Here is a 20,873-nt window from a genome sequence, read left to right on the forward strand (position 1 = left end):
AAATTATCTCAAGAGGCTATAATGTTAATAAACTAAAAGAAAAAAGCAATTTTTCTGACTAGTAATTGGTAGACCACCAGCAGTTTTGGATACAACTAGAGATAAAGGTAAGAACTTAATGAATTTCTAGATGGGGTCGGGGGGACAACAACTTTAAACAAACTATTAAGAATCAGAATACATCTCAATATCACAAGTCAAAACTAGAAGAATGCCCAAAAAAAAAAAAAAAAAAAAAAAAGCCTTCAAAATGCTAAAGGAGTTATTTCCAATCCAGAATACTATACTCAAAACTCTAAAGGAAAATTTAGGAGAAAGTCTTTGTGACCTTGGGTTAGACAAAAATTATTTAGGTATGACACCAAAAACACAATCCATAAATGGGGGGAAAAAATGTGGTAAATTGGACTTTATCAATAAAAACTTCTGTGCTTCAAAGGATACCATTAAGAAAAAGATAAGCCAAAAATAAATACATAAATAAGAAAAAGAGTAAAGAAAACAGGTAAGTCACAGGTTAGAAAAAAATATCTACAAACTGCCTATCTGTATCAAGAATTCTTAAAGCTCAGTAAGAAGTTGAACCAATTCAAAACTAGGCAAAGAATGACATTCGACACTGCAACCACAGGAGATACATGACTGACCAAACGAGCACAGAAGAGAGCTCTGTTATCATTAAGCATTAGGGAAATGCAAATTAAAACCACAATAAGAGAGCACTAAGTATCCACTAGAACGGCTATCATAAAAAAGCAATTAAAAAAAGAACTGTTCAGAAAAAAAAAAAAAAAAGAACTTTTCAGGAGGATATAGAAATGTGGAGAAACTAAACTCTTAACACCTTATTCACAGAAACATAAAATGATGCACCAACTGGGAAACAGTTGGACAGTTTCATAATTTATCATATCCCCAACGATTCCACTCTATGTGTCTACCCACGAGAAATAAAACAATTTGTCGGAAGACTTACATGTCAATCTTCACAGCAGCACTATCCCTAACAGCCAAAAGGGAGAAACCATTGAAATATTCAACAACTTCTAAGTAGGTAAGTAAAATATGTGACATCCACACAATGGAATCCCACTCAGCAATAAAAAAGAATGGATTACTGTGCGTTACAGCATAAATAAACCTCAAAAGCATTATGCTAAGTCAAACACAAACGACTACATATTGTTTGATTTTATATATATAAAATGTCCAGAAAAGGCCAATATAAAACCAGAAAGTATATTAACAATTGCCTGGGAATAGAGATGTAAAAAAGGGAAGGACTGGGGCACCTGGGTGGCTCAGTGGGTTAAAGCCTGTGCCTCCAGGTCAGGTCATGATCCCAGGGTCTTAAGACTGAGCCCCACATCGGGCTCTCTGCTCGGCAAGGAGCCTGCTTCCCCCTCTCTCTCTGCCTGCCTCTCTGCCTACTTGTGATTTCTGTCTATTAAATAAATAAAATCTTTTTTAAAAATTAAAGAAATAAAAAAGGGAAGGACTATTATTAATGTGCACAGGTATCCTTACGGGTAAGGCAAATGTTCTATTCTGTGATTCTGCTGTTAGCAGCACAACTCTGTGTATGAACTAAACTCACTGATCTATTGTCGTCTTACATTTGGGCTTCTAGAACAAAATAACATGGACTGGGTGGCTTTATAAAAAAGCAAAATTTATTTCTTACAATACTCAGACTGGAAAGTCCGAGATCGAGGTACCAGCCGATTCAATGTCTTGCGGGAGTCACTTCCTAGGTCACAGATGGCAGTCTTCTCACTCACTCATAATAGAAGGGATAAGGTTTCTCTCTGGAATGTCTTCATGAGTTCACAAATTCCACTCATGAGGGCTCCATCCTTATAACCTAATCACCTTCCTAATGCCTCACCTCCAAATACCATCACCTTGGAATTTATGTTTTAACATATGAGTTTGGGAGGGATACAAACATCTAGTCTATTGCATTTGTCTACTTAAAATGGATGAATGTGAGGCACTTGGCTGACTCAGTTGGTTGAGCATCGACTCCTGGTTTCAGCTCAGGTCATGATCTCAAGGTCCTGGGATCAAGCCCCACCTTCCACCCAGGCTCTGTACTCTGCAGAGTCTGATTTAGAGTCTCTGCACACCCCACCTCCTGCTCACGTGCTCTCAATCTCTAATCTTAAAAAAAAAAAAAAAAAAAAGATTCAAAGAAAGCTAGCTAGCTAGCTAGATAAAACGGATGAATGTTACAATTTGCAAATAATACCACAAGAAAAACTACTGGGTTTTTTTTCCCCAATAAGTTAATAGAGTCATCTGTACTCATATTAATTCTCATATAATTTAGCTCCTGGGCACTCATTCTCAGGAAGTTACTTACAGATATATCCTAGGAAAAGGGGGAATAAACCACAGTATGCATGACAAAAATCTTAGAAAAAAGAGATCCAAAAAAGAGTTGTGTAGGAATCTTCAGGACAAAGCAGGGAAATCTCAGCTAAAAAGTCAAAATGCGAAAGTAGAAGGCAACCAGTATAGACTCCAGAAGGTTAAAAAAGAAACAAACAAATACTTCTACAAAAAGACAAAACTGACAGAAAACTCAATGTACCTGAATATATTCAAACATGGGACAAGTCTGTGGATAAATCAGGGATAGACACACTGAAAACTAAGCAAAGATCATTTTTAGTGGTAAAGAAAAAAATGGTTCAGGAAAGTGAAAGTAATCTTAGGTGACAAGAGGACTGCTGTGAATAGCATTCACACTGTGATCATAATAAAATCCCAAACACTGAGCTCACCCAAATCATGACAGAGTGGCCGTAGAAGACCGAAAGTGTGCACTGGTGCAGTGGGTGTGGCAGCGTGCAAGCTGACAGAAGAAAGTGGAAAAGGGAGAAAGACCCATATACATGCGCTGATTAAAAAGATACAAAAAATATTAAAAGAATCAACTAAACTAATTTAAATGGGTCACAGCCATCAATACTAAGCTCCTTTGTGAGAGGGAGGCAATAATGTCCCTAAACAAAGGCAGAGGACCAGCAAGAGCTTTCCTCCTCCCCCCTCTGCCTCCCTCCCTGGCAGCACTGGCTGTTCCCTGCCCAAAGCTCCCCACACTATCAGTTCCCTCTTTCTAGGGATTTCTCACTTCTCCTTTTTCTGTTGTTTTTGTTTTTTCCTTTTTTGGTGGGTTTTGGGTTTTTCCTTTTTTGGTGGTTTTACTCAAGGGTTGCTATTGGATCAAAAGGCCAGGAACATGCCAGTTCAGCTGTTCTAAACCCCATGATTTCATAACCAGGTGAAAATTCATCAGTTACAAAGATAAGCTTATCACCCATCTAAGAACTCAGAACAGACATTGCCCACAGATACCTCTCAAAAGTAAGTTCTTGATTTTAAAAAGAAACAGAAGAACCACCCAACCCTAAAATGAATCAAAATGAAGAACAGATTAATCACAGAGCTACGGTGTGATGCAGATGGTGACCATGAAAACAACTGAAAACACAAACCGCAAAGACACTAGAAAAGCAAGGCCTGAAGAAAAGTCATATTACAGTAATACAAAACTAATAATAAAAATAGTAAAATGAAGAATTAGGGGAAAAGACAGCAGGATTAAATATAAATATGCCAATTTCCATTCATTTCTGTAAAAGGGAAACACTACATTCTCTCAAATTGGAGTATGAAGAAATATGATGGCAAAAATATAAATGGTTTTAATAATCATTTTTCTTATTATTAAGAACATCTTCTAAGGAATTACTATCTGTGGAAAATTAGAAACATTTATCTAATACTCCGGCAATTTCATCGTTTTTAATCTCTTTTTCTTTGGTTAAATATAAATGAAATAAGCTAATTCTAAAACATCATATGGAAAAACAAGAGTAATGAGAAAGGAACAGTCCTGCTGGACACTGTTATTTTTTTTTTTTTTAAGATTTATTTATTTAGGGGTGCCTGGGTGGCTCAGTGGGTTAAGCCGCTGCCTTCGGCTCAGGTCATGATCTCAGGGTCCTGGGATCGAGTCCCGCATTGGGCTCTCTGCTCAGCAGGGAGCCTGCTTCCCTCTCTCTCTTTCTCTCTCTCTGCCTGCCTCTCCATCTACTTGTGATTTCTCTCTGTCAAATAAATAAATAAAATCTTAAAAAAAAAAAAAAGATTTATTTATTTATTTGACAGAGAGAGAGAGATCACAAGCAGGCAGAGAGAGAGGAGGAAGCAGGCTCCCCACTGAGCAAAGAGCCCGATGTGGGGCTCGATCCCAGGACCCTGAGATCATGACCTGAGCCGAAGGCAATGGCTTAACCCACTGAGCCACCCAGGCGCCCCTGGATACTGTGTTATAACACAAAGATATAACACCTGAAATAGTGTGGTACTAGCACATGATTAAACAGCCAGGTTAAAAAAAGAAAACAGTCAAATAAGCAGATCTGAACACACAGGAGTTCAGTATATAATTAAGATGATTTCTAATTACTACATAAAAGAACAATTATTCATTAATGGTTGTAACGGTCAGGTAGCCATTTTTTAAATTAAAAAATCAAATCAAAATTCCAGATGGAATGAAAATTTCACCAGGAATGATGCAATAAATACAAAAAGAAAACATGAAAGAAAAATGTTTAATTTATGAATGTGTAGGAAAAGTCTAAGTATGTTTTAACACCAGAAATAAGAGATTTAAAATTCAACTGTAAGATTTAAAAACAAAAAATTTCTAAATAGAAAGAAAAAACAATATACAAAGTCGAAAAGGCAACAGGTGAAGGAAAAATAAATCACATCTTGATTAGCTGTTTTTTTAATCTACATTTATTTGATAATCTTACCAGGAAATGGCTTGTGGCTAAGAGAAGAAACCAATTACTCACTCACAGAACATCTTAGCATTATTCCCCACACCTCATTTCCATGAGGGGCAATTTGATTCCCTGTGCACACAGCGGGTAAGAAGCACAGGAGAGGAAGCCCAAAACTATTAAACTCAGAGCTTATGTAAGAGTTGCTGCTTTATTTGCCGGTCCTCTACTTTGGAGGGGAGGGCAGCGGTGGAGGGGAAGCACCGGCGTGCGAGCAAACTTGGCTCTGGAATGTACATCTATCTTTCTGAGGTGAGAAGGGGAACCTCAACAAATGGCTCTAAGGAAAAATTCGACTCTCTCTCCAGCACACTCTATCTTAACGACTCTGTAGAAATGTGAAAAATATTCAGGGAGCATCGCTTCTTCATGATGCCACAAATGGCTAACTGCTTTAAAAAAAATGACACCTTTAATAAGAAAACCCAAAAGGCAAAGGAGCTAATAATGGTCAATTCAAAGAAAATGAAATGTTAATCTATGAAGAAAAATCAAACCTTACTCATAAGAAGGAAAATGAAAATGATATATTATTTCTCACTATCAGAAAAAGACCAGCAGTCAGAGATCCTTTTGGCCAGGGAGAAAAAGGCACTGATAATATTTAACTAAAGTATTAAAATTCATGTTTCCCCCAGAAATTCTAGTTCCACATGTGCAAAATCAGGATATAAAGGGTCATTCATAATTGCCAATATTTGCGATAGCAAAATACTGGGAAAATTGCCAACAGGAAACCGGTGAAATTACAGGATTACATCTACAACTGAGTATTAAAAATCATAAAAATGAAGAAGACAATGCTTTAAGTTAAGTGTGGAACATTACCAAAGACACACTGTTGGGAGGCCTGGGTGGCTCAGTGGGTTAAAGCCGCTGCCTTCAGCTCAGGTCATGATCTCAGGGTCCTGGGATCAAGCCCCATATCAGGCTCTCTGCTCAGCAGGGAGCCTGCTTCCCCCTCCCCCTCTGCTGCCTCTCTGCCTACTTGTGATCTCTCTCTCTGTCAAATAAATAAATAAAATTTGGGGGGAAAAAAAAAAGACACACTGTTAGGTAAAACAGTTGCCTCTTGAGGAAAATCAAATGGTTGTGATAAAATGTGGTATGGAGAGTTACTTTTCCATTGTATACGGTTTTGAAACGTTGGATTTCTTTTCTTTTCTCTTTTTTACCAAACATTGCCAATTCTTACTTTTATCATCCATTAAGAAACTAAAATTATTCAAGCAAAACTACATATAATTTAGTTAATTAAAATAGCATTTTAACAAGATTACGATTTTTGGTAGCATATTTCCCCAACTCTCTACCCATCTTTCCTAGCAGAAGGGAGGAAACAGGTGACATGGACACAGATACGTGTGTGTGGGTGGGTATGTATGTGAGCTTCTAGGACAGAAAATGAAGAGAACACTTTGAGCAAAAGGAGTAACATATAAAGGCACACAGAGGTCAAACAGAACGGCATACTCAGGAAAGAAAGGAGTCTCACCTAACTAGTGCATCCAGAATGGCACTGGCAGGAAAGAGGACTCTGAGGGGAAGATGAAAGACATAGTGAAAAGGGACCTGTAAGGCAGAAACACTTGAATTTTATCAGTAAGAAACAGAAAACCAACAGCTGTGAACACAAACAAACATATAAGGACAGCATAAATAATTCTGATAAATAAATTTTAACCAGACTGAGAACAAAACCAGTCAACAAGTATCCATACACCAAACCTGGTGACTTTCTCAGTGTTACATCTCTTGAAGAAGAGATGTAACACTGTATTTCAAATCTCACTCTTAAAAAAAATACCAAGCAAAGTAAAGACGCTACTCATATTTCTGTTACCAGAAAAAAGTGTAAACTTGAAACTCGAAAAAGTGACAGTTCAATCAAGATATTTCAAGGAAGGAAAAAAACAAAAAAAGAACACAGAAAATTATAGCTCTCCAGGCTCAAAATGACACACTAATTAGAGATAACATATATCTGAGAAGATGAAGAATTTGGCAAATGTGCCTTAAGTATTATAATTTAAGGTTAGTAAATAAATTCGAAAAAGAAAATCTACTATTAAAAGAACATTTGAGTTATTTAAATATCAGATAGAAGTCTTTGAAATATTTAAGAATGGCTTTCTGAATACAATGAAATCCAAAGTTCTTTAATCAAACTCCCATTCGGTCACAGCCTCTACCACCAAATATCCCCCCCATCACACAGATGCTTCTAGAAAATCAAAATTAATTTATCTGGTAACTGATAGGATTATGGTCACTGGAAATATATGCACAGTAAAGAAATATTAAAACATTAAATGGGAGACACAAATGAATCCAAGTGTGATATTAAAAAGCATAAAATGAGGTACTATCAGATATAATAAAATGAATCTCTTCTTGAAATTATTTTTTTCTTTGAATTCATTTATACTCTTTTTTTGAAAGTATACAACATAACTTGCTGACAACCATCCAAGATATACAACGTAAACCTAAGTATCTAATGATTTTGACCAAGTGCATAGCATTATTTGATATAAATCCCAACTTCCAGAGATCTTATACCAAAACCAACAATGGTAAAAACTCAGAAAAGCTTATGGGTTGAGACAGATGAACCAGAAACACACACACACACACACACACACACGAACATAGTAATAAAGTGTCCTAAAAACAGTACTGGTTATTTTTTTTTTTTTAAAGATTTTATTTATTTGACAGACAGAGATCACGAGTAGGCAGAGAGGCAGGCAGAGAGAGAGGAGGAAGCAGGCTCCCCGCTGAGCAGAGAGCCTGATGCGGGGCTTGATCCCAGGACCCTGAGATCATGACCTGAGCCGAAGGCAGAGGCTTTAACCCACTGAGCCACCCAGGCGCCCCCAGTACTGGTTATTAATTCTGTAAATTCTGCTACGTGCCCTAATTAAACAATCTGGTAGCTCTTTTGCTGGAATAAAATACAAATGTCTTATAGTCACTCTCAATTGCCTTCAGAATCATATTACAAACTAGTATTCCCATCATGACATAATAAAAAGTCTCGATTTTAATCAAAAACACAATTTCCGAGCTAATTATCTAATTAGATATTCTTTGTTATAAGGACTAATTTTAATCAAAATCAAATCAATCTCTAAAAGACAAAATTCTGCCACTCCTAAAGATATTCACACCAATAAATTATAGGTTAAATAAGTGATCTCAAACACAAATCTCGTAAGTTTAGAACAACAATAACTTAAACAAACTCTACAAATATTTATAATACTGCTTTCAAATGCATCTAGATACCATAAATTCTGCCATACTAAATGAAAACCAGCCCCACAGTGTAATCTCATAAGCATAATGTTGACAAGAGCAAGGTATAGAAAACTGCATATTACATGATCCCACTGATTTAAAGGTTAAAAACAGGTACAATTACATATTGCTTAGGTGTGCATAATTAAAAGGAAAAATGATACAGAAATGCAAGCATTTAGAACTCAGAACAGTAAACAGCTCTAGGAGGATGGATGAGGAACACTTAGAAGAAGCGGGTGATAGGTGGGGTGGTAAGAAGTGCTGGCATTTGGGGACTTGTAGATCCACTTGATGTTTACAAGCACTTTTGTGTTTTATGTACTTTTCTGCATGTGCCTATTAGTTTACAACTTAAACAAAAGGAAAAGGGCAAGAAGGAAGGAAAACCACATGTCCTCCAGGGCCCTTCGTTGGAACAGCGGGAGCACATCCCTAAGTCGACAGTTCCAGAGCTGCTGGTGGACGTCTCAGCCTCAACCCTGTGGCAGAGGGGGCAGCTCCTCTAGAAGCCAGGCTGAGGGGCAGAGTTCTGAGTGTCATTCCTGTAACTCATTCTAAGTACTCTTCCTTCCTCCATCCCTTCAGAGATCTTAAAGGCACAGAATCCCTTCTGTTTATCACATCTAACAGCAGTTCTCTTGACAGCACATGAACCCCTAACTGAGACAAGTCATCAAGAGAGGTGTGAAAGAACCAAAGTGGAATTTCCAGTATGGAGTGTTAACAGTAATGAGGCAGAAGGGCTAGACACTGACCATTAAATTAACCTGATATTTACCTATCACTCCCAACAGATGTCTTAGCACAAGCACAAAAAAAATGGTCTCTTTATTTAACACTTTATGAAGGTGGACTTTTGACTTTCATAAAAACAAAAAGGAGTGGGAGAGGAAGGGGAAAGTAAAGAGGCCCGGTGAGGAAGGAAAAAGTTACCTGGAGTCTCGTATTCATTTCCAAAAAATAAAAATTCTTCTTTGAGTCCACAAGGAATTCCACGGTCCCAGCAGAGGAGTATTTCACTGCTTTGGCAAGAGCTACAGCTTGTTCTCCCATTGCTCTTCGAGTCTCCGAATCCAGAAAAATGCTACAAACGCAGAAAGAGTAATCAACATTTTGAACCAAAGTCACCTCTTGCATGCACCATATAAAAATTTTCTTAAAGGCGGGGCCCCTGGGTAGCTCAGTGGGTTAAAGCTTCTGCCTTCAGCTCTGGTCATGGTCTCAGGGTCCTGGGATCAAGCCCCGCATCAGGCTCTCTGCTCAACGGGGAGGGAGCCTGCTTCCTCCTCTCTCTCTGCCTGCCTCTCTGCCTACTTGTGATCTCTGTCTGTCAAATGAATAAATTTTTTTTAAAAAATTTTTTTTCTGAAAGGCTACTCAAATGCAATCATCTGTATCAATTTAAGATTTTATACCATATGCTTTACATATGTTTATAACACAGGCTTTTTCTATTATCAAGCCTAACATGCTTAAATAAGTCAGCTTCAAATTTTTATAAAACTAACATGTGAACTTTCTACATGATGGTGCAATTTCCATCCATTTTAGCACAAGTAGTTGTTTCAACCAATAGAACTTAACATCCATATTCAGAACTTTCCAAGCTTAAGTGGGGAGACACGTCTTAGGGAGAACACATGTGCTGGATGAGCTGCCACCAGGCGAGCCCTGCCCGGGACGGGGAGCTCAGCAATGAATCAGCAACACACACTAAGTAAGGCAGCTTTCAACAGAAACGTATATGAAACAAGGGTATGTCAGGATGTTTTCATCGAGGTTACCTACTGATTAAAACGTCCTGACTAGAAGCTCAGGGACTAACTCCGTACTTCCCCTATGTATTCACTCATTCAGGGTTCGCAGTGACTCTGTGAGAACTGACTGTACATCTAGTGAATCCTCAAAACTCTGGCTTCACGATATCAAAATTACCCTCCAACAGGCAAAAAAAGCTCAAATGTCTTCAATAAACCCTAAAAAAAAAAGAATATTTGTATATTTTCACATATTTTGCTTCTATGCAAGAAAGGCTCTAAGAAATAGAACATTGATTACTTTTCTCTTCATGGATTAAACCTTATGGGTCAAGGTTTAGGTGGTTTTTATAAAATCTTTATTATGGAAGAGTTCAATGAACTTCTATGCACCTGGTTCCCATGTGGAACAATTATTAATACACAGCCGGCCTTGTCTACACCACACATCTTCTTTTTAACCAGGCCCACCTGTTTTTTGTTTTTTGGTTTTTTTTTTTTTTTTTACAAATTTTATTTTAAATCAAATCCCAAATTAGATATCATTTCATCTACAGAAACTTCCATATCCGTTTCTAATTAGCTAGAACTTCTTAATGGCATTTAATATCCAGTTAGCATTCAAATCTCCCTAATCATTTCCATTTTTTTCAGGTAATATCATTGAGTCAGAACTCAAATAAGGTCCAGCCACTCCATTTGCTTATTTATTCTTACATCTTTACAGTTCTTTTAACTTGAATGTTCTCATCCCCTTAGAACTAAGATAAGGATCTGCTCCTTTTCCTCTCATTTCTCACAATTTGGGTTCAACCCCAGAGTTGCACACCATTTTAACATCTGCATTATATTTCTATTTTTCATAAACTGCTGGCTAGATCTAGAACCCTGAATAGATTTCAGGTTGAACTGGGGGAGGAGGAGGCATGAATATTACACGAGTGGGAAGTGCACCTCCTAACTGTGTCCCTTTTGGTGTTTAGAATTAACCACTGAACTTAGGTATTCTGAATCCTATTTACCTATCATAAACAACAGTTCTGCATCAACCTAATGGATATAGGCATAGATAACATTTCAATGATAACTGACAAAATTAATACCCAAAAAAAAAAAAAAAAAAAAAAAAAAGAAAGAACGAACGAATGAACCAACCCCAAAATTAACATCATAACATTTGGAGAATCTCAAAGACAGTGGAGTAAACTATTTTTGTACTATCTGATCTTGTCCTTTCTTTTGTCTTAAACTCTGCTAGTAACACTCAGAGCTGTAAGCAACCTCATCACGGCACTCAAAACACAGCAGTAAATTCCTATTCTAGAAACTGAAAACTGAATATTCCACTTATTTAAGATTTTACAAATAGTAATATACAAATACTTAACAAGTCACTATTAATGACCAGTTCTCATTTGGGGGTTTGTTTTTTGTTTTTGTTCCTACTGCTTTAAAGTTTCCTCTTTTTCTCTCCATTAATAGATAAGTTTGTATGAAAGACTTTATTTCTAGAGGAAGAGAGAGGAAACAAAATAATAGTTCAAGGTTCCCAATCTGTGAAAGATTTTTATAGCAGGTAAAACCTGATGGGTTTAAAAAGAAAAAGTTAATTACATTGGACGGAATAAGAAAAGGACACAAAACTACAGAAGTGGTGTGTCAGAGATAATCCTGTTCCACCAGCAATGTACCCTGCTTCCACACAACTAGAATTTTAGCAGAGTACAAGGTTACTTCATTTTGAAAAGACATTTCCCAACTTCCCTAGCGAAGTCCCTAACTTCAGATCACCACCAAGCAATCAGCACTTGTAGGTTCTGGGGCCCTTCCTTAAACATACAAGTAGAACATTCCTTTTGCCTTTTCTTCTTCCTTTCCTTGCCGTCCTGGTGTTGGGCCATGAGGTAGGGTCATGCCCCACGTACGATGCAGTGGGCTGTTCTTCATCGCCCAGTGACTGGATTTCAAGCTGAGTTCCCCAAGAGGCAGGAAATGGAAGCTGGCAGCTTCCTAAGGCCTGCACAAAGCATCACTCCCATGCAGTGTATTCTCAGAGCACAGAATAAAGGGAGGGTACACAAAGATCCAAACCTCCGCTCTTCATCAAGAGAAGTGGCAAAAAACTTGGGAACCATGTTTTAAAACTACCACACCATACTGTATGTTTAAAACCCAATATAATTAAGGCAGGGCTTGCTTTGGACCATTACCCTATAATTTAAAAATTCACTCATATTCACACCTACTCTTTATAGATATTATACATACATATCAAGGCACACTGGTATGACTAAGTTACAACTGGCTACCCTCCTTATCACCTGATTATTAAAAATAACAACGTAGATTCAACTGGGGGACTTTTAAGAATGCAGAGCCAACTACAATATATACAAATATCAACCTAGCATCAAGTTAGAAATGAACTTCCATGAAATTGCTACACTAAACACAGTCTAAAGGTAACTTGGAGAAGAACTCAAAACTGATAAATCAGGGAATTCCTAAAATCCATGCTTTGAAGGTAGGATAAATTCAAAACTTCAGAATCAATTTTATGAAGCCTTCACCAACAGAAGATCCTAGAAGGCATGTATCCCCAGACATTCGGCAAGCCCAGAAACACCAGCAGGGTCCCAACTACCTAGAAGCTCATGGAAGTCATAGCTGGCTATCCACCCAACTCTCTCCTCTAACAAACCCTCCTTTTTTCCCCAAGCAGTCTCTCACTTGCACTTCAGTCATGCACTGAAGGACTGAGGAAGACCGAGTGACAAATTCTTGATTATAAAAATACTAATAGACTCTACCAAGACAATCCCACCGAATCGCTACTGAAGCAGTTTCAGCCAATAAAATGGGAAAGAAGTACACTAAACAAAACACTCGATTCTGAACGGTCATTAGGGAAAACACTTACCTTGGTGCTTCCTCCACCACTTTCTGATTTCTTCGCTGAATTGAGCACTCCCTTTCGTTGAGCCACAGCGCATTCCCGTGTTTGTCACCTAAAACCTGGCAGAGCAATACCGTTTGAACACCTGCACACTCGTACCTCCAGAGAATGTGCCCAATTAACATTTCCACCGTGCAACACCCCTTGGTTTTTACCACTTGAACCTCCCAGAACACACATACCTCTCAATTATGTTCCTCTTTTGGTTGATGTTAATAGAAGAAAACTTTATTTATAACCCTGAAACTCACTAAACTGTTTTAAAAAGACTTGAGGAAAAAATTCTCACATGATATTTCACTCAGCACATTGGGAATGTAACAGCAATTGTACAAATTTTGCGAAGGACATGGAGTGTCGAGAAAGAGAATATACATTCTAGATATCCGTGGTGCTTTAGGAAAACCTTTAAGTGTTATTACAAACATCAGTTTGTTTTTAACAAAATTATCTGTTGATCAGGGAATTCTATTTTATTCACATCCAATATCACTCTATTCTTATATAGGATGCTTTTACTGTGCTTTATTTTTGTTATAGAAACTGACAAAAGGTCTGGTGTTAACATGTAACACATTATGATTTTTCCTGTTTGTAATACTGAGAAATAAGCTGGAGTTGCCAGGTAAAATAACAGGACATTCACAGATGAATGTGAATTTGAAAGACTTGTTTATTTATTTCTAGAGAGAGTGCACACATGAGCAGGGGGCAGGGCAGAGGGAGAGAGAGAGAGAATCTCCAGCACACTCCCCACTGAGAACGGGGCCAGACACAGAGCTCAATCTCACCGTGCTGAGATCCTGACCTGAGCTGAAATCAAAAGTTGGAGGCTTAACCAACTGAGCCACCCTGGCACCCATGAATTTGAATTTCAAATAAACAACAAAAAATCTTAATAAAAATAGATCCCAAATACTTATTCGGACATGCTTCCACTTAAAAAAAAAAAAATACTGTTTATCTGAAATTCAAATTTAACATATATCTTATCAGCTAAATCTGGTAACCCTGAAGCATGCTCTTGGTTAGTATTTTTGCACAGAATGTTTGCTTCTAGGAATAGATTACTACTAGGAATAGATTACTCTATCTTCATGATTAAGGAGGACATATTACTGAATGCATATATTAAGTTCATAGGCTATTCTAGAAGCCAAAAGGCTAGGCAACAATTTTTTTTTTAAGATTTTATTTATTTATTTATTTGACAGACAAGAGAGAAGGAGGGGGGAGCAGGCTCCCTGCTGAGCAGAGAGCCCCATGCTGAGCAGAGAGCCCGATGCGGGGCTCAATCCCCAGATTCCGGGATCATGACCTGAGTGGAAGGCAGAGGCTTTAACCCACTGAGTCACCCAAGAGCCCCTAGGCAATAATTTTAACTGAGAATTGCTATGCAACTTCTCTATGCAAGTCACTTTTTTCCCTTATGGATTATAAATAGCAATATATCATCTTAGTACTACATATGGTGCTAAAAATATAAAACCAAAAAAAGATCATGTAAACAATAGTGAACAATAAAATGAGTAGTTAACATATGAATGTAAATTTAATTTTTAGTAATAAAACCTATCTAAACCTCAAGAATGATTCCAAGCAAAGAGAAATATACTGCAGTAATGAAATGCCAAAAAGTTGCAATTTCATTTTTAAGTCTCAAAGGTGGTTGCATGAAGTACTGCCTAAAAAACACTTTAACACTAAAAAATACTTTAACACTAAATTTATTCTACTTCTTTTCACCCTAGTTGACAAGGAACCGAAACCAGACTGTGTGTCCAAGAAATAAAGCCATGATGACCAAGAATTCTCAGAAATATTTCTAACTATACAATATTAGATTCATATATAGAATTACATTTCTTTTCTCCTAAAGTCCCTAAAGTCCACTTAGTCTCCTAATTCTTTTTTAAAAAATCTTGTCATGGGGTCATCTGGGTGGCTCAGCTGGTTAAGCAACCAACTTGATTTTGGCTTGGGTCAAGATCCCAGAGTTGTAAGACTGTCCCCAGTGGCTGTGGAACCTGCATAAGACTCTCTCTCTCCCACTGCCCCATTCCTTGAGCTCTCTCTCTCTCTTACGAAAAGAAAAAAAAAAGTTATTTCCTAAGCATTCAACGAAAATAGTATTCTTAAAGATTCACTCATGAATCTTTAAAAAGATATTTAAAGGAGGTGGAGAGGCAGAGTGAGGAGGAGAGAAAATCCTCAAAGCGACTCCCCACTGAGCATGGAGCCTGACCCCAAAGTTGAACCCAGGACCCTGAGATCCTAAGCAGAAATCAAGAGTCAGCTGCATGGGGCCCCTGGGAGTTCAGTCAGTTAAACATCTGGCTTTGGCTCAGGTCATGATCTTAGAACCTTGGGACTGAGTCCTCCCGCCAACTCCGACACAGGTTCCCTGCCCAGCGGAGAGTCTGCTTATCACTCTCCCTCTGCCCCTCCCCCTGCTCATTCTCTCTCATAAATTTTTAAAAATCATAGTAAATAAATAATTGGCTACTTAACCAACTGGGCCACCTAAGCATCCCTGAACAAAAATAATTTGACAGTGATTTATTCCACTAAACAAACAGACTGAGTGACTAGACGATATAAAGAGTACCTGTAAGGGAAGTTAATACTTAAATCCCTCATTGGTTTTGTGTTGTTTTTAAGATTTTATTTTTTAAGTAATCTCTATACCCAGGGTGGGCTTAAACTCACAACCTGAAGACCAAGAGTCATGCTCCACTGACTGAGCCAGTAAGACAGTCCCCCATCGTGAGTTTTGTTCTGTTTTCTTTTACTTTTAATATAGCTTTTTACAGTGTGCAGGTCCTCAATGTGGAAAAATCTCCCAAATACACTGCTTACTGGAAAAAGCTTCATGATAACAGGGTGTCCACAAAATGCAAGCCATTTAGTATCCCTGGATCTAACCCACAAAATGCCAGGAGAGCCCAGGTGCAGAAACACAGGCTAAACCACACAGAGTGGTGCCACTGCCACCACCAGTGCAGTCTTAGCATAAGAAAGGACACAGCATGTGAAAAATAGGTTTAAAAAAAAAAAAAAAGCAGGATATAGCAGTGCCTGCTTCTAGGGACAGAGACCAGGGGACTTGGAACACGGGTGAAAAGAATGCTCACTTTTCATTGTATGTCCTTTATTATGAGCACAAATTCCCTCAGATATAATTAAATACATGCAAATTGAGGAAAATAATTTAATAAAAACTTCCAAGCATAGACCAGGTATGGCAAACACCTATGTTACCGATTTAAGTTACCAGGAGACACTTTCACGTATGTTTAAAATTATCACCTAGATAATATAGGATAGCTAATGAAAATAAACTAAAAGCTGATGTAGATCTATAATTACTTAACACAATCTGACAAACGCTTATCGAGTATTAATAATGTGAAAGACAATGGCCTGGTTGCTGGGAACAACAAATGAATAAGACCTACTGACTGCCTTCCACTGCCTTCTTGGTCTATTCAAAAAGTCAGACAATTCAAGATAAAAATCAATGGGACAGGTGGGGAATACAGAGAAGGGGAAAATTAATTCTGCTTGTACAATCGTACAGAAAGGGCAGCCCAAGTATCTCTCCTTAGTTACAGACTTAAATAAATACCTAAGAGTCTACTCATCACCTACACTTTTATATCTCTATTTATTCAGTAAAGTTGCAAAATACAAAATTAATATACAGAAATAAGTTGCATTTCAAAACAATAATGAAGTAGCAAAAAGAGATATTAAGAAGACAATTCCATTTACAATTACACTAAGAAGAATAAAATACCACGGAACAAAATTAACCAAGGAGGTGAAAGACCCGCACTCAGGAAACTGTAAAACGCTGATAAAAGAGACTGAAGATGACACAAACAAATATACAGCTATTCCATGCTCGTGGACTGAAAGAATATTGTTAAATATATATAGTACTCTAAGCCATCTACAGATTTCATGCAATCTCTACCAAAATACCAACTGCATTCTCCACAGACCTAAAACTAATAATCTTTAAATCTGTATGAATCATAAACGACCGTAAATAGCCAAGGCAATTTTAAGAGCAAAGCTGAAAGTATCACAATCCCAGATTTCAAGATATACTACAAAGCTACAGTAATCAAAACAGTATGGTATGGTCACAAGAACAGACGCATACATCAACAGAAGAGAGTACCAAGAAATATGACGAAGGAGACAAGATTATACAATGGGGAAAAGATAGTCTCTTCGGTTAACGGTGTGGGAAAAACTGGACAGTTCCATGTAAAAGAACAGAACTGGACCACTTTCTAACGGCATACACAAAAATAAACTCCAAATGAATTCAAGACTTAAATGTGAGGCCTGAAACCATACAAATCCTAGAAGAGAACACATAGGCAGTAATTCCCCTGACATCAACCACAGCAACATTTTCTAGATATGTCCCCTAAAGCAAGGGAAACAAAAGCAAAAATAAACTACTGGGACTACTCCAAAATAAAAACCTTTTGCACAGCAAAGGAAACCACCAACAAGAAAAAAGGTAACCTACTGAATGGGAGGAGATGTTGCAAATTATCTGTTTAATAATAAGGGTTAATATCCAAAACATAAAGGAGAGGGGCACCTGGCTGGCTCAGTCAATGAAGCATGTTTCTTGATCTCAAGGTCATGAATTCCAGCCCCATGCTGGGTGGGAAGCATACTTTACACACACACACACACACACACACACACACACAGCAATACAGTTTTTACCAGACCTAAACATAACATTACCATGTAATCCAATAATACTTCTCCTCAGTAATAATACTTTTCAAATTTGGTGTTTAAATATGTGTACATCCATAAAAAGACATAACAATGTATTCATAATATCAAAAAGCTGGAAACACCCTGATGATCCACCAACAGAAAAATGGGTAAATTGTAGGGTATCCAAACAATGAAATATCACCGAGCAATTTTTTTTAGAGTTAACAGTAACAGACAGCCTCAAGGAAAAATCTCAAAGATATGATGTTGTCTAAAACAAGTCAGACATAACCAAAATACGTTGTATGACTTCATCTATGTAAGTTTAAATACAGGCAGAAATACTCTGTAGTGTTAGAACAGGAGGTACTTTGGCGGCCAAGTGGAGGGACCGAATGGGAAATTGTATGAAGAAATCTTCTGATGTCACAGAAATGTGCTATATGCAGATCTGGATGGCTGCTGTACAGCTAGCTATACATGCGTGCATGAGAATTTACTGAGTTGTACTCTTAAGATTTGTGGACTTTACTGAAGAGATGTGATATCTCACTTCAGAATATCTAAAACAAAAAACCACCACCACCACCAAAAACCCCACTAACTTCAGAAATACACTACATTCAATGTTTTAAGACTACATGCTGATTAGATATATTTGCACATTTTTTCCCCACTCTGGAAAACTGGAGGCCCTAGATGAAGATTTTCTACCCATAAAAAATATCTAGGGCACTTCGGTGGCTCAGTCAGTTAAGCATCAGCCATCAGCTCAGATCATTATCTCAGGGTCCTGGGATCAAGCCCCATATTGGGCTCCGGGGGAGGGGGGTGAGAGAGGTCAGTGCCTCCCTCTCCCTTTGCCCCCTGCCAGCTTGTGCTCTCTCTCCCTCACTCTCTCTCTCTCAAATAAATAAATAAAATCTTTAAAAAGGCTATGTAAGGGGCGCCTGGGTGGCTCAGTGGGTTAAAGCCTCTGCCTTTCACTCGGATCATGGTCCCGGGGTCCTGGGATGGAGCCCTGAGTAGGGCTCTCTGCTCAGCAGGGAGCCTGCTTCCCTTCCTCTCTCTGCCTGCCTCCCTGTCTGCCTGTGATCTCTGTCTGTCAAATAAAATGACATTTTTTTTAAAAGGCTATGTATAATTATAATTAATTTTAAAAACCACAATGACAAAATTGAAGATTTTTATTATGCCTGTATTCTATACATAGAATATACATATATTCTATAATATATCTATAAATTCTCTATATAAGTAAAACAATACTTAAACTTCAGGAGGATTTCAAATTTGGTGTTTACATTTAATCAATTTTAAATTCAATTCACAGCCATAAGGTTCTGAACAGAAGACATTCTTAACAGAAACGAAAACTTCAGGAGACCCTGTCTTCTTCCACGTGTTATTTCAGAAAACCATTTTTTGTCTTGTTAAAATCCACACCCCGCAACTGCTTTAGCAGTTAGATTAAAACCTTAATCTGAATAGAAAAAATTATCTACTCATCTCTATACTAGCAGCTCCTAGAAGAATGCCTGTCTCAGTGAGCCATGCAGACATCTAGTGAATCAAAATGATAGGAGTCCAGATCAAGCACTTCAAAAAAAAAAAAAAAAAAAAGGAAGCAAGCCCTGTCATGGCCCAGCCTCAGAATGGGACTGCAGGATTCTCTCTAGATGCTATGCTTTTAGCTTGGCCAGACAGCTTGGAACTGTTTCTTTGCAGGATTTCTGTATCACCCCTTACACTAACCAACATTCTGGCACCTTGATGAGAAGTATACCAGATTCCCAAGGGAAGAAATCAATTCATGTACATTTTCTATTCTGAAGTTATTAAAGCATATCAGAACAATTCACAATCATTCTAAATGGAATAAAGAAATGATTTTTTTAAAGTCATAATAAGAAAGCATCTTAAGATGTACCAACCTGGATTTCTATATGACGAGGGTTATCGATAAATTTTTCTATTAGTAGTCTATCATCACCAAAACTAGAAGCAGCTTCTTGAGATGAAAATCTAAAGCCATCCCTAATTAAAAAAAAAAAGGGGGGGGGAGGGGGTACAATCAAACTAACAAAGCAAATTCAGCCCTCAATATGAAAGAAAACAAAGCACTTAAATATTTATTTTGGTTTATGAACAAAGTAAAGAAAAATTCACTTAATGCACAAATAACTAAGTTGACTTTCATTGACCAACAACTCCTAAACTCACCAGCTTTGTGACCTGGGGTAAATGATTTAACTTCCCAGACCCTACATTATATAATGAAATAGGAATACCAATACTTAGTTCACCAACTGTTAAAAATTAGATTTTTTAATAAACCACACAAAATTCCATTTCCTCACCCCTAACATATTTAAATTCCACTAATAAAAAAATTTTTCAATGCATATTCATTTGACTCAAGAGTCAGAATACGTACACAAAAATGCAAAGGGCCAACTTGGCCAACGGCATGACTGGGGCAAAATTTTAAGGAAATACTCAGTGAGAATGAACATACAAGAGGAAGATCCTCAAGAACATTTTATGATATTTTTCATGATATTTTAAATATACACACATAAATGTAACAGCCCTCACATTCCCATATACATCATTACAATTTTGTCTTGAAATTGTTCAAAATTAATCATTAAAAGATAAAAGTACAATTTTTGAAAATAAAAATATGGATATAATTATAGGTTTATCCATTTTCTTCCCAAACTATAAAAATTTAAATTGTTATAATTAAAAATACGCTCACCAAATTCATATACTATGAATTTGAATGAAATTCAAATGAAATGGGCTCATTCACTATTAAAAATGCACACTTGCTTAACTAAAACTGAGTATATTATTGTCCACTCACTGATATATTCAGAATGTAGTTTAATTCTTTTTACATATCACTAAGTTTCTTAATCTTCAGATTAAATATCTATACTTAAATACAATATTAAAATTTATCCAACCTTTTAATTTGCAAACATTCCATCTGGCATTATTAGAAATATATGTGCTGCCAAAGCAAGCACTGGCATTATTAGAAATAAACACCACATTTGTTTTTGTGCTTAAAAAATACAACACAGCAAGTAAACAATGACCAGAAGATAAATTCAAAACATATTGCAACAATTCCCGTTTCTCAGAGTTCTCAGGGAAAAGGTATCAAGTTTTCTTAGTCCTCTATTACTTCTTTGATTTAGGGGAATGGAGTTTTTAGATCTC

General features: G+C 37.2%; 1 protein-coding gene across 2 annotated transcripts in view; it reads right to left on the reverse strand.

The window, feature by feature from the left end:
- The window catches only part of PCCA (propionyl-CoA carboxylase subunit alpha), a 393,935-nt gene that overhangs the window by 226,825 nt on the left and 146,237 nt on the right, over positions 1-20,873 (reverse strand). For both annotated transcript variants that reach the window (XM_045081355.1, XM_045081357.1), the window contains exons 10-12: positions 19,574-19,676; positions 12,849-12,943; positions 9,105-9,255 (exon numbers count right to left, since the gene is read on the reverse strand). In XM_045081355.1, the coding sequence (XP_044937290.1) occupies positions 9,105-9,255; positions 12,849-12,943; positions 19,574-19,676 (349 nt within the window). The remainder of the gene's footprint in view (positions 1-9,104; positions 9,256-12,848; positions 12,944-19,573; positions 19,677-20,873) is intronic.

Source organism: Mustela putorius, unplaced genomic scaffold (assembly GCF_011764305.1).
Source record: "Mustela putorius furo isolate JIRA1106 unplaced genomic scaffold, ASM1176430v1.1 tig00000551_pilon_pilon_pilon, whole genome shotgun sequence".
Taxonomy (NCBI): Eukaryota; Metazoa; Chordata; class Mammalia; order Carnivora; family Mustelidae; genus Mustela; species Mustela putorius.